Source organism: Erpetoichthys calabaricus, chromosome 16, assembly GCF_900747795.2.
Source record: "Erpetoichthys calabaricus chromosome 16, fErpCal1.3, whole genome shotgun sequence".
NCBI classification, from domain to species: domain Eukaryota; kingdom Metazoa; phylum Chordata; class Cladistia; order Polypteriformes; family Polypteridae; genus Erpetoichthys; species Erpetoichthys calabaricus.
In genome coordinates, this window is record NC_041409.2 from 379,818 (window position 1) to 394,561 (window position 14,744).

At 42.8% G+C, this 14,744-nt stretch overlaps 1 protein-coding gene across 2 annotated transcripts in view; it reads left to right on the forward strand.

The window, feature by feature from the left end:
- LOC114663826 (carboxy-terminal kinesin 2-like) overlaps positions 1–14,744 on the forward strand; it is a 31,558-nt gene that overhangs the window by 2,644 nt on the left and 14,170 nt on the right. Inside the window, exons 2-5 of one of the 2 annotated variants that reach the window (XM_051919716.1) lie at positions 1,487–1,624; positions 1,927–2,064; positions 9,861–9,938; positions 11,280–11,381. In XM_051919716.1, the coding sequence (XP_051775676.1) occupies positions 1,559–1,624; positions 1,927–2,064; positions 9,861–9,938; positions 11,280–11,381 (384 nt within the window). In that variant the 5' untranslated portion in view covers positions 1,487–1,558. The remainder of the gene's footprint in view (positions 1–1,486; positions 1,625–1,926; positions 2,065–9,860; positions 9,939–11,279; positions 11,382–14,744) is intronic. The other variant, XM_051919717.1, reaches the window with a different exon arrangement.

Genomic DNA, 14,744 nt, shown 5'->3' on the forward strand with positions numbered 1-14,744 from the left:
TGTATAAGCCGGAGACCAAAAATCATACGAATTTTTAAAATAAAATCGTATCATAGATAAGCCGGACTCCTGGATAAGCCGAACGTACTATAACGTATAACTAATAGAAGGGAGGGAGGTCAGTGGTCTCACTCGCACCCATTTAATTTTTTTAAGGGGGGAGAGAGTGTGAGATATTGGCGTCCCTCTCACTCCCCGCATGGCGCGGTTGGAGCGGCCGGAGCGCGTTTTCTGTTCTGGGCGTCGCCGAGTCAACACGCGCGTAGCTGTCATTTAAATTGGGATTTTATATGTAAGCATATTTAAATATATATCGCGGATTTTTTGGTGGTTCGCGGATTTCTGCGGACAATGGGTCTTTTAATTTCTGGTACATGCTTCCTCAGTTGGTTTGCCCAGTTGATTTCATACAAGGGACTTTATTGGCAGATGGCTGAGAAGCTAGATTGCTTACTTTTCTCTCACTCTTGCGCTGACTATCTGTGATCCTGACGTATGGGGATTGAGCAGGGGGGCTGTTTGCACACCTAGACGATACGGACGCTCGTCTAAAAATGCTGAAAGATTATCTTCACGTTGCTATCTTTTGTAAAGCTGATTCCTGAGAAGACATGCTGCACAGTGCTTCGCATACTTAAAAGCTCGAAGGGCACGTATTGATTTTTGACTGAAAGACAAACTCTCTCTCTCTCTCTCTTCCTTCCTGCTCCTGACGGAGGGGGTGTGAGCTGCCGCCTTCAACAGCTTTGTGCCGTGGTGCTTCGCATACCTAAAAGCCAAACAGCACCATTGATTTGTTTGCTAGAGATTGTTTTCTCTATCTATGTGACATTCTGTGCTCCTGACACACACACCTTTGAAGAGGAAGATATGTTTGCACTCTTTTAATTGTGAGACAGAACTGTCATCTCTGTCTTGTCATGGAGCACAGTTCAAACTTTTGAAAAAGAGACAAATGTTTGTTTGCAGTGTTTGAATAACGTTCCTGTCTCTCTACAACTTCCTGTGTTTCTGCGCAAATCTGTGACCCAAGCATGACAATATAAAAATAACCATATAAACATATGGTTTCTACTTCGCGGATTTTCTTATTTCGCGGGTGGCTCTGGAACGCAACCCCCGCGATGGAGGAGGGATTACTGTATAAGCCGGACTTATGTATAAACCGATATTCTATTTTTTCATTTTCACAACTTTTTTCCTTAGATAAGCCGCGGCTTATAGACAAGAACTTAGGGTAGTTTTTCTTTATGTGTATGTTGTGTGTATGTGTCAAGACTGGATGATTTCCAATGCACAGAGTGTTGTGTGCTTGTATGCAAATAATACTGTATTTCTAATGTTGACTAATTTTGTAGATTTCAGAAAAGAACTTGTTTAGAAATCACAAAGTTATTATATACATGTCATGCTTTCATAATGACATTTACTTAATTTATGTTTAGCTATTCAGTAATTTTTTTTTTGTTCATTTGTTTCATTTCAGCTTGTATCTGCCAAGGTTAAAACTACAAAGTGGAAAAATAGTCTAACACAGGAGAAGAAGATCAACTCAGGCATGCAAAGATCGATATTTAAAATCAAAAAAGAATTGGCTGAAATGAAAAAAATATATAAAAGAAAGGTGGGTGTTTTTAGAGAGAGAAAATAGTTCATATTTTCATATCATTGAGAGGAAATTAGTTTTTCTTTGTGTACGTTGTGTGTGTGTGTCAAGACTGGATGATTTCCAATGCAGAGAGTGTTGTGTGCTTGTATGCAAATAATACTGTTTATTTCTAATGTTGACTAATTTTGTAGATTTCAGAAAAGAACTTGTATATAATAACTTTGTGATTTCTAAACATGTCATGCTTTCATAATGACATTTACTTAATTATATTTAGCTATTCAGTAATTTTTTTTTGTTCATTTGTTTCATTTCAGCTTGTATCTGCCAAGGTTAAAACTACAAAGTGGAAAAATAGTCTAACACAGGAGAAGAAGATCAACTCAGGCAGGCGAAGATTGATATTTAAAATCAAAAAAGAAATGGCTGAAATGAAAAAAAGACATCAAGATAAGGTGGGTGTGTTTTTAGAGAGAGAAAATAGTTCATATTTTCATATTTTTTCTTTTAATTAGATAAGATTAGAGAGAGATTAGAAAAGAACATTAGTTTCACTGTCGGAATTATTTGTAATACTTAGATTTTATTACTTCCCATGGGCTCACCACCTATGGGAGGGGCCAAGGAGGTCGGGTGCAGTGTGAGTTGTGTGGTGGCCGAAGGTGGGGACCTTGGCGGTCCGATCCTCGGCTACAGAAGCTGGCTCTTGGGACGTGGAATGTCACCTCTCTGAAGGGGAAGGAGCCTGAGCTAGTGCGCGAGGTCGAGAGGTTCCGGCTAGATAGTCGGACTCACCTCGACACACAGCTTGGACTCTGCAACCAATCTCCTTCAGAGGGGCTGGACTCTCTACCACTCTGGAGTTGCCCCCGGTGAGAGGTGCCAAGCGGGTGTGGGTATACTTATTGCTCCCCCGACTTGGAGCCTGTTCATTGGGGTTTACCCCAGTGGACGAGAGGATAGCCTCCCTCTGCCTTCGGGTGGGGGGACGGGTCCTAACTGTTTGTGCGTATGCACCGAACAGCAGTTCAGAGTACCCACCCTTTTTGGAGTCCCTGGAGGGGGTGCTAGAGGGCATACCTTCTGGGGACTCCCTCATACTGCATGAGTGGGCAATGACCGTGAGACCTGGAAGGGCGTGATTGGGAGGAATGGCCCCCCAATCTGAACCCGAGTGGTGTTTTGTTATTGGACTTCTGTGCTTGTCACGGATGGTTCATAACGAACACCATGTTCAAGCCTATAGTTGTTAATATGAGCACTTGGCACCAGGACACCTTAGGCCTCCGTTCGATGATCGTCTTTGTGGTCGTGTCATCGTACTTGCGGCCACATGTCTTAGACACTCGGGTGAAGAGAGGTGCGGAGCTGTCAACTGATCACCACCTGATGGTGAGTTGGCTTCGATGGTGGGGGAGGATGCCGATTAGGCCTGGTAGGCCCAAACGTGTTGTGAGGGTCTGCTGGGAATGTCTGGCAGAGCCCCCTGTCAGAAGCAGCTTCAACTCCCACCTCCGGCAGAACTTCGACCATGTCCCGAGGGAGGTGGGGGACATTGAGTCCGAATGGGCCATGTTCCGTGCCTCTATTGTTGAGGCGGCTGACCGGAGCTGTGGCCGTAAGGTGGTCGGTGCCTGTCGTGGCGGCAATCCCCGAACCCGTTGGTGGACACCGGCGGTGAGGGATGCTGTCAAGCTGAAGGAGTCCTACCGGTCCCTTTTGTCCTGTGGGACTCTGGAGGCAGCTAATAGGTACCGGCAGGCCAAGCGGAATGCGGCTTGGGTGGTTGGGGAGGCCATGGAGAATGACTTTCGGATGGCTTTGAGGAGATTCTGGTCCGGCGTCTCAGGAGGGGGAAGCAGTGCAGTGTCAACACTGTATATGGTGGGGATGGTGCGCTGCTGACCTCGACTCGGGACGTTGTGGGTCGGTGGGGGGAGTACTTCGAAGACCTCCTCAATCCCACTAACATGCCTTCTAATGAGGAAGCAGAGCCTGGGGACTCAGAGGTGGGCTCCCCCATCTCTGAGACTGAGGTCACCGAGGTGGTCAAAAAACTCCTTGGTGGCAGGGCTCCGGGGGTGGATGAGATACGCCCGGAGTTCCTCAAGGCTCTGGATGTTGTAGGGTTGTCTTGGTTGACACGTCTCTGCAACATCGCATGGACATCAGGGTCAGTGCCTCTGGATTGGCAGACCGGGGTGGTGGTCCCCTTCTTTAAGAAGGGGGACCGGAGGGTGTGTTCCAACTACAAGAGATCACACTCCTCAGACTCCCTGAAAAAGTCTATTCGGGTGTTCTGGATAGGAGGGTCCGTCGGATAGTTGAACCTCTGATTCAGGAGGAACAGTGTGGTTTTCGTCCTGGTCGCGGAACAGTGGACCAGCTCTACACCCTGGAGGGTGCGTGGGAGTTCGCCCAACCAGTCTACATGTGTTTTATGGACTTGGAAAAGGCGTTCGACCATGTCCCTCGGGGAATCCTGTGGGGGGTACTCCGAGAGTATGGGGTATCGGACCCCCTGATAAGGGCTGTTCGGTCCCTGTACAATCGGTGTCAGAGCTTGGTCCGCATTGCCGGCAGTAAGTCGAACCCGTTTCCAGTGAGAGTTGGACTCCCCCAGGGCAGCCCTTTTACACCGATTCTGTTCATAACTTTTATGGACAGAATTTCTAGGCGCAGCCAGGGCGTGGAGGGGGTCTGGTTTGGTGGACTCAGGATTGGGTCATTGCTTTTTGCAGATGATGTTGTCCTGTTTGCTTCATCAGGCAGTGATCTTCAGCTCTCTCTGGATCGGTTCACAGCTGAGTGTGAAGCCGCTGGGATGAGAATCAGCACCTCTAAATCCGAGACCATGGTCCTCAGCCGGAAAAGGGTGGAGTGCCCTCTCGGGGTTGAGAGAGAGATCCTGCCTCAAGTGGAGGAGTTCAAGTATCTCGGGGTCTTGTTCACGAGTGAGGGAAGAATGGAGCGTGAGATCAACAGGGGGATCGGTGCGGCGTCTGCAGTCATGAGGGCTCTGCATCGGTCTGTCGTGGTGAAAAAGGAGCTGAGCCATAAGGCAAAGCTCTCAATTTACCAGTCGATCTATGTTCCTACCCTCACCTATGGTCATGAGCTATGGGTAGTGACCGAAAGAACGAGATCGCGAATACAAGCGGCTGAAATGAGTTTCCTCTGCAGGGTGTCTGGGCTTTCCCTTAAAGAGAGGGTGAGAAGCTCAGTCATCCGGGAGGGGCTCGGAGTAGAGCCGCTGCTCCTCCGCATCGAGAGGAGTCAGATGAGGTGGCTCGGGCATCTGATCAGGATGCCTCCCTGGTGAGGTGTTCCGGGCACGTCCAACCGGGAGGAGGCCCCGGGGAAGACCCAGGACACGCTGGAGGGACTATTTCCCCTGGCTGGCCCGGGAACACCTTGGGATTCTCCTAGAAGAAGTGGTTGGGGAGAGGGAAGTCTGGGCATCTCTGCTCAAGCTGCTGCCCTCGCGACCCGGCCTCGGATAAGCGGACGAGGATGGATGGATGGACATAGTCCCACTGACATCTCGAACAACTAAAGAGCAAGGGTAATGTTGATGGTTGTGTCTTTTTAAGGTGGTGTTGTTTCCTCTTAAAATAAGTCTTAATTTTGAAAAATTTACCATGAACTCACAAAGCAGACCCGTACAAAGGTACTTCTCAACTGTGAATTCTCTATTTTACTGTTTATTAAAAACAATTAGGTTTTGGGACCTATGGAAAATGATGGAAGTGTGGCTTTAAGCACTGTCCTGTTTGCTATTATGCATTTGTAGTACATTTGTTTATGAAACGATACTAGATATCATTCCAAAATACTATTCTGCATCATATACAGTACAAATGTATTGCTTATTGAAATTTGATTAATTTAATAGCTGAAGTAAAACAATGCTTGATTTCAGCTATAAACCTGCTGATACCGTAGTACATTTTTAAATGCCTAAATTTGTCAAATTAAGTTAGGTAAAGCAATAAATGGGGAAGAGTAAAGTGGAGCCAGTGGGATGAGCTTTTTTTTTTTTTGTAGATAGCCAATAGTTACATTAACAAATAAAAGCCCAATTGGCAACATTTCAGATCAGGCATGTTTATGAACCTTCTCTACATCTACAGTATGTAGATTTATAGGGTTATCATTTGGTAAAATCTGCCCCATTTAAAACCAATTAATATTCCCACATTCAGGGTAATTTTTTTTTTTTTTTGCAAGCCCTACTGATTTTATGTTATAGACAGTTGCATAGGGATGATCCAATGAGGATTTTGATGGCTGATACCAATCAACAATTTCATGTTACTTGATCGGCCAATTCCAATAGATACTTTATTAATCCCAAGGGGAAATTCACATACTCCAACAGCAGCACACTGATAAAGAACAGTATTAAATTAAAGAGTGATAACCATGCAAGTATACAGACAGATAATAACTTTGTATGATGTTAACGTTTACCCCCCCGGGTGGATTTGAAGAGTCGCATAGTGTGGGGGAGGAACGATCTCCTCAGTCTCAGTGGAGCAGGACATTGACAGCAGTCTGTCACTGAAGCTGCTCCTCTGTCTGGAGATGATACTGTTTAGTGGATGCAGTGAATTCTCCATTATTGACAGGAGCCTGCTCAGTGTCCGTTGCTCTGCCACGGATGATAGAACATCTGCAGCATCTTATTGCAGATGTTGAAGGACGCCAGCCTTCTAAGGAAGTATAGTCGACTCTGTCCTTTCTTACTCGGAGTATCAGTATTGGCAGTCCAGTCCAATTTATCATCCAGCTGCACTCCCGGGTATTTATAGGTTTGCACCTTCTACACAGTGTCACCTATGATGATGATGGAGGGGCCTGGTCTTCCTAAAATCCACCACCAGCCCCTTGGTTTTGCTGGTGTTCAGTTGTAGGTGGTTTGAGTTGCACCATTTAACAAAGTCCTTGATTAGGTTCCTATAATCCTCCTCCTGCCCATTCCTGATGCAGCCCACGATAGCAGTGTCGTCAGCGAAATTTTGCATGTGGCAGGACTCCGAGTTGTATTGGAAGTCCGATGTATATAAGCTGAACAGGACCGGAGAAAGTACAGTCCCCTGTGGTGCTCCTGTGCTGCTGACCACAATGTTAGACCTACAGTTCCCGAGATGCACATACTGAGGTCTGTAAGAGAGTCCACAATCCATGCCACCAGGTATGAGTCTACTCCCATCTGTCAGCTTGTCCCTAAGGAGCAGAGGTTGGATGGTGTTGAAGGCGCAAGAGAAGTCTAGAAACATAATTTTTACAGCACCACTGCCTCTGTCCAAGTGGGAGAGGGATCGGTGTAGCATGTAGATGATGGCAGCCTCCGCTCCCACCTTCTCCTGGTATGCAAACTGCAGAGGGTCAAGGGCGTTTTTTCGTTATCCCTTTAAAAAACTTTACACTACTCTCCTGCCTAATGAGACATATTGAAGTTTTATGTCCTATATTGAAGTGTATTTTTATAATTAAACTAACTATTCTTTTATTATTGACAAAATTAAATTGTACAGGCTTATTGTTCAGTGAACATAAAATACTAAACTAAGTGAAATTTCCCTTAAATACATACTTTAACTAATAAAATGTGTACAGAAGTATTTATACAGAATACATATGGCACAAAAGAAATAGAATTACAAGTTGTCATATTTAGTTTGTTTTTCTGTAATGTTTTTAATTAACCCTGGTTTCAAATAGGTACAATAGTTTTGGTAACACTTTACATTAAGAGTCCATAATTACACTGTATTTATACAGGTACTTACATAGTAGTTACAGTGTAACTGAGTTATTACTCCGTACTTACTGTGTAATACAAAGTAACGCTATAGTTAATTACTCAATTGTCAGTTATTCCAAAGTTTATATAATTACAATGTAACAATTTATCACTGATCCAAAAACAAGTGTACTTACATAGTTATGATGTAACTGTACATTCAAAATGTAATAAAAACAGGGTATGTAATTACATCTATGTAACAGATGTTCCGTGGTCTGGGCAAGTGTAATCATGAACACTTAATGTAAAGTGTTACTGTAGTTTACACAATTTCCCTAACAATATATACTGTGTGTGTTATATATTTAATATATATATATAACACAGAGTATATTCTTAGTCAATTGATATTGGCAATGCACTTATGTTTTAATCATTCAAAATCATTAAATGCACTACAGCTTTTTGCTGTTAAAATATACATTTACTATATTTATAAGTGTTTTTTTCTCTTCAGTGTATCAACTAGACATTTGTAATTCTTGATGTTTAATTATAAAATATGGATTTCCATTTTAATTATGTAGTACTTGTTTGTTACCAAAATTTGCTGTATGATACATAACTACAAAGAAACACAGTGCAAATCTTTTAAAAAAACCCTACAACCACGCTGTTAAACATCAAGCTATTTAAAAAGTCCCTCTCGTGCCACCAAAACTTCTCTGACCTGTCGAAATATGAACTCCACAAGACAAGTGTCCTGTGCTATCTGGCACCAAGACATTAGCAGCAGGTTGTGTATGTTTCAAGTGAAGCATGTGTCTTTTAGCACATCCTACAGATGCGCGATTGGACTGAGATCCTGGAGGATGTGAAGGCCACGTCAACACTTTGAACTGTTTGTCATGTTCCTCAAACAACTCCAAAAATTTTTTTTTTTTTTGCAGTGTGGCAGGGCAAATAAGTGCTTTTAGGGAATGCTGTTACCATGAAGGCATGTGTATATGGTCTGCAACAATATTTAGATAGGTACGTGTCAAACATAAACAAACATGAATGCCTCTACCGGCTTGGCTGCTTCCCATAGTGCAATCTGCAGCCATCTCTTCCCCAGTTAAGACTAACATATACCCAGCTGTTCACATGATCTAAATAAACATTACTCATCAGACCAGGACACCTTCTTCCATTGCTTTTGTCTAGTTCTGACACTCTGATGCCCTTTTTAGGTGCTTTTGGCAGTAGATCGTAGTCAACATGGACACTCTGATCAGACTGCAGTTACGCAGCCCCATATGCAGCAAGCTGCAATGCACTGTGTGTTCTGACACTTCTGTCATTGCCGGTATTGAAGTTTTTTCAGCGGTTTGTGTTACAGTAGCTCTTATGTGGGCACAAGACCAGATGGTCTAGCCTGCGCTCCCCATGTGCATCAGTGAGCCTTGAGTGCCAATGATCTTGTCAACAGTTCTTCCTTCCTTGGGCCACTTTTGACAGGTAGGGGTGTTCCCAGCATGCAGTGGTTAGTACAAGTCCTGCCATTTTACAGATGCTGCGACTCCGTCGTCTACCCATCACAATTTGGCTCTGGTCAAAGTCGCTTGGATCCTTACGCTTGCCCATTTTTCCTGCTTCCAACAATCATCTTCAAGAATTGACTGTTCACTTGCTGTCTAATGTCCCACCCCTTGACAGGTGCTATTGTGATGAGACAGTCAATGTTATTCACTTCACCTGTTGGTTGTCCCTCACAGGTATAGTATACAGTACAGTGTACACCATGGTAGTACTGTCACAGTGTAAAAGAGGTTTTGTTTAACTTGAAAACAAAGTGTTGACAAATGACAGAAGAAAAAAGTAGGTGTTTAGTGTGAACCATTGAGGTATCACAGTAGAATCAGAGTTGAAAGGTTTTGTCACCAGTTTCTTTATAGTATTTTAGAGCCTCAAAAAGCCTTGTTTTGGAAGATCTCAACTTTTATAGCATTTAGCTGCTTGATTGGGTTTTGTGGAGTTTTGAGAATGGTTCAGGATTGGACTGAATGGTGTTTTGTGTATCTTGTAACCAGTTAATTCTTAATGTGTGAAGACCATTACAAAGAGTTGATTTGCCTTATTAGTTATTTGTGCATACATTTTTCAAGGTTTTGTCCTTATTAATAATGAAACCACAACAGAGTAAAAAAAAAAACCTAAAGTGAAATTTGCAATCCTAAAATACCAACCAACAAAGAGTAAATAAGACATGTATTGTCATTCTTGTAGAGATTTTAACCATCCATGATGACCTTTTTCCTTCTTTCCAGTTATTGCATTAAGATGAGGGCAGTAGTTGTCTTGTGTTGTCAAATAAATTTCTTTTATGGTCATTATAGACCTGTTTTCCAAAATGCTTTAGCGGACAAATTTGAAATTGCTATTAGATCTTTTATTAAGTGTTTAGAGTGTTAACTATTACTTATGAAAATTATATTTACTGCTTTTTTTATTGTCTAGGACCAAGAGATTGAGAAAATGAAGATATTAAGTGAACAAAATCAGAAGTTGATAGAAGAGAACGATGTCTACAAGCAGGTTGAGTCTTCTTCTGTTCTTCTTTATTCCATAGCTGGCGTTTGGAAAGGGGGTCGACCTCGTAGCCAATACGCTGCTGTTGGTGCCGCTGGATTCCATGCTCTGTTCACCACACTCTTCCATGCTAGTCGATCGGTTGCGACAGTTCTTGCTTTGATTGTTGTCAGTCGCTGGTTCTTTAGATCGTTCTCTACCTGTTTCAACCATGTCATCTTCGGTGCTTGTTGTTGTATCCTCCAATCAGGAGGATGTTTTATCCATAGGAGTTTGTGCGGTAGTCTATTTCCATCCATCCTACAGACGTGGCCGAACCATCTTAATCAACGTTTTTGAATTTCCTCCGCGATCGGTGCCTGTTGGTTGCACCTTTCTCTGATTGTCTCGTTTCGGAGGCGGTCGCGGAGTGAGACACGAAGAATCTGTCTCAAGCATCGCATTTGGAATGCCTCGAGCTTGTTGAGGTCTGGCTTGAGCAATGTCCATGTTTCCGATCCGTAAAGAAGAATTGGAAGGATCAGCGTCCTATATAGGCGTATTTTGGTTTTGATGGTAATATTTGCCCGCTTCCATATGCACCACTTGAGTGAGGCAAATGCTGCTGTTGCCTGGCCGATCCGGCTGTGAACTTCGGCTGCCGATGCTGCTTTCTTCTCTGTGACCAATGATCCCAAGTACTTGAACTGTGGTACCTGCTCGATTCGAGTTCCATCAAGGTAAATTCTGGCTTCCGATCCATCTGTTGTATGTACTTTGGTCTTATCCACGTTGATTCTCAATCCGTATGACTGTGCAATGCGGGAAATGTCATACAAAGTGTCTGTTGCTTCAGTATCCGTGTCGGCGAAAACCACGCTGTCATCTGCGAACATCAGATTGGTTAAGAAGTTTGTGTCGTCGTATCGAACTCCGTGTCACCCATCGAATGCTTTTCGCATAATCGCGTCGATCACGATGTTGAAAAGAAGCGGCCGGATCGGGAACTCCTCAGACATGTCATTCCGGATACGGACACTGCTGGTTGAGCCGTCGTACAATGCTTGAAGAAGATGAATGATTTTCAGCGGCACATGTTCGATCTCTAGGGCTCTCCACAAACTGGTCCAATCGATGCAATCGAAGGCAGATTTGAAATTGATGAAGACGATGCATTTACAGGCTACTTTTAGCTCCGTCTGTGTTTTAATAAATTATTGTATTATTAATTCTTGTAAAGAACAGTTAATAAATTTATCCTCTAAATGATTCATTAGCCTTATTCCTTTTTTCCCTTCCCCATAGTTGCATCTTAGCCATTTTAAGTTGTTGTTCTTTAGCCAACTCTGCTGTTTTGCTTCTAACCAGGAGATAGATGGTGTAAAAGCAAAGTTATCTGAAGTTTCAGAAAAACTGTACAAAGGTGAAATGGACCGAAGGAAGCTACACAATCAGATACTGGAGCTGAAGGTAAATTGAAAGTGCTGTTTCATCTAAGAGGAAATTGGATCAGTTGCAAATGTGAAATGCCTTTAGACTGTTATGTCTTTTGCATATACAGTACACAGTATTCAGAGCTGGTAAATTTGTGTATACACCCATTTATTTAAAAAAAAAAAAAAAAAAATCTAATAAAACCATGTAGCACTCAATAAAAAATCATGCTCAGATTATGTGCAAAATGGTTTTTATTTGAAATGCTCTAAATGAAAGAATCGCGTAGTTGTTACATGCCAGAAATGCTCAAAGGTATGTTGAATGTTTTAATGCGAAGAGAACTTCTTGTTTTGGAGTGGATGGTTTTTGGAGGATATAATATATGTTTAGGACAGAGAATTGTCCGGTTTGAATGTGTGATTTGATTGAACTTGTAATATTCAAACCTGCCTTATCCAATGCTAGGGTTGTGGTAGTAAAAATTTATCATGTGCAAGTCAGAAACTGCCTCTGGATATGGTGCCAGTGCATTGTAACATACCCTTGCATTGACTCACACAGATGGAATTTTAGAGTTAAATTAATCTCAATTCAGACGCAGAAACATAAATTATAATTTAGTGAAGAAGCTGAGGTTCACACACTTTTTGTTGTTTGCTGTTGGGCAGCATGGTTTAATGTGTTTAGTGCCTTAAGACCAACTTATACCTGCCATGTACATAAATCTGCATTTACATGCAGACACAATTGAAACACTGGCCGTGGACCAAAGACTGTACTTATGCTGAAAGACAAACCTACATGTGCTCACTGGTCTGCGACTGCACTAGCAAAGGACAACCTCCTTTGTGTCTGCTGATATGTTTGGAGCTTTCAGAATAAACGTTTCATTGTAAATTTTGATCAGATTGGAGAGAACTCTTTTTAAAATGCATTATTAACTGAGGTTGCTGGTTAAGGGTAAATTTCATAGAAGTTGATAAATCTTTTATTAGTCTAGTCTATTTGTGGTGTGTGTGTTGTGGCCACCAGAGGGCACACTAGCTCCCCAAACTCAACACAGACGGACACCAGACACAAATCCAGCACAACACTTGTTTTTATTTTTACAGTGGGAAACGCTTTTCTTTTGTTTCCTACCAATGCACAGAATAAAGCACTCTGCACTTTTTTTCTTTGCCTTTTCTTCCGTCTCTCCTTCCACCTCCAGTCCTACTCCTCCTCCTTCGGCAAAGTTTTGTCCATCTTCCTCCTGACTTTGGCTCCTTTTATAGAGCCCCTCGAAGTGCTCTGGGTGTCCCATGATTTCCTTCTGGCAGTTCTGGGTGTACCTGGAAGTGCTGCAATAAAGGGTTCTGTAGTTCTTCATGTGCTCCCTGGTGGTGACCACGGACCCCTATAGGGTTGATTTCTGAAGCTCCAAGCCCATGGTGCTTTACCTCCTCCTGTACAGTAGAAGGCACCACCCTGGAATGGTAATGCAGTGTATGAGCACTCTCCCCCAGTCCTTCCATCACAAGAAGTCCCAGCCGGGTAAGAGTCCCATCTGTTCACTACACTGTAGTGCATTATATTGATAGTGCCTTAGAAAGTTTCGCCACGGCAAGGAACCATCCTAAGGTGTCGCCTCTTCTCATACAAAGCCTAGATACATTAGAATAAATGGCTTGCTAAAAACTGTAAGGTTAGTTTGTTTTGGAGAAGTTGCTCTCAATCTCTAGAGTGATCCCAAAGCCCACAACCAAATTCTGGTTCATTTAGGTAGATGTAAACATGACAGTCACATTCTAGTGTGTACCAAAACTACAAGAAGGTTGTGTAAGGTATGAAAATGATTTGACATTACACTGATCTAACTACAGTAAGTGAAAGAAATGTTAAACTTGGCTTAAATAATCAATTAAATGTAAAATGTACAAATAGGCAGACCTACATAAAAAACTTAGCATAACTGCAATAAAACTGCATGGATAGGTACCATTCCATCGTAGCATGTCTCGTTTGTGATTCATGCTCGGTGCCCCTCTCTTGTGATTGGACAGCAGCTAATAAAGGTTGTAGTGTTGGTTTTGTGCTTTTATAAATACTGTCAATTGATCAGAGCAATCAAACCACTTCTAGAGGTGGTGAGAAATGAACAGCAATGTCCTGTGTGGCCAACAATCAAACTCCCTTAATCTTGTACCATAAGAGTGATATGCACAGAGTTAGTACTTTCAGTATTATAGCTCTCTGGCCATGATGTGGAGTCTGAATGTACATTAACTTGGGAATAGTGTAGCAAATGTTAAAATGAACATTATTCATATTTCATTTAAAAATCTTAAGCCACAGGTCCCTTTTTAAACATTTACTTTCTTTGGTGCATGGAACCAGCAGAATTTTTCACTTTCCTCCACACCCCACATTCTCACTTTCTCACTCCACTTACCCAAGTAATCCATTGTACCAGGAGGGGATAGAAGCAGTCCATTAATAGATATTCAAATTAACAATTATTTGTGTATACAGTATATTTTATTACTGCTATCAAACCTGTGTATAATAATATCTGCTTCATTGTCCGCAGATAATTACAGGTCTAAAAAGAATAGACTAGTTATTCAAGATGAACAGCAGTTTTTTTTGTTTTATAATAGCAGGTTACAGTTGAGTAAATCTGCAACATCCATCCATCCATCCATCCATTTTCCAACCCGCTGAATCCGAACACAGGGTCACAGGGGGTCTGCTGGAGCCAATCCCAGCCAACACAGGGCACAAGGCAGGGAACCAATCCTGGGCAGGGTGCCAACCCACCGCAGGACACACACAAACACACCCACACACCAAGCACACAATAGGGCCAATTTAGAATCGCCAATCCACCTAACCAGCATGTCTTTGGACTGTGGGAGGAAACCGGAGCGCCCGGAGGAAACCCACGCAGACATGGGGAGAACATGCAAACTCCACGCAGGGAGGACCCGGGAAGCGAACCCGGGTCCCCAGGTCTCCCAACTGCGAGGCAGCAGCGCTACCCGCTGCGCCACCGTGCCGCCCAATCTGCAACATCCTACAGTGAAATAAAAAGTACATTCCTGTTTCTTTGTCTGGTCTAAACGAAACTGAAGCACATCATATTACGCCCTTCACAACAGACCTTGTGATGTGTGATAAAATGTCTACTTTCTGTAGCAAGTGAATTTGCTCATCTACATGTGTTCTTCTAATTATCAGGTAATCACATTCTACTTACCGAGCTGTGTTAAGGCAAATAAACCACACAATTATTGCAATTGTGGTGATGTTCAAACATAGCAGAGGTCGACCTTCCATGATAATTCTTGAGACAAATTGTTTCTGCCCAATGGGAGAAGTGTAAGACCTACCCATAGGGTGTTTTTCTTTTGCTGT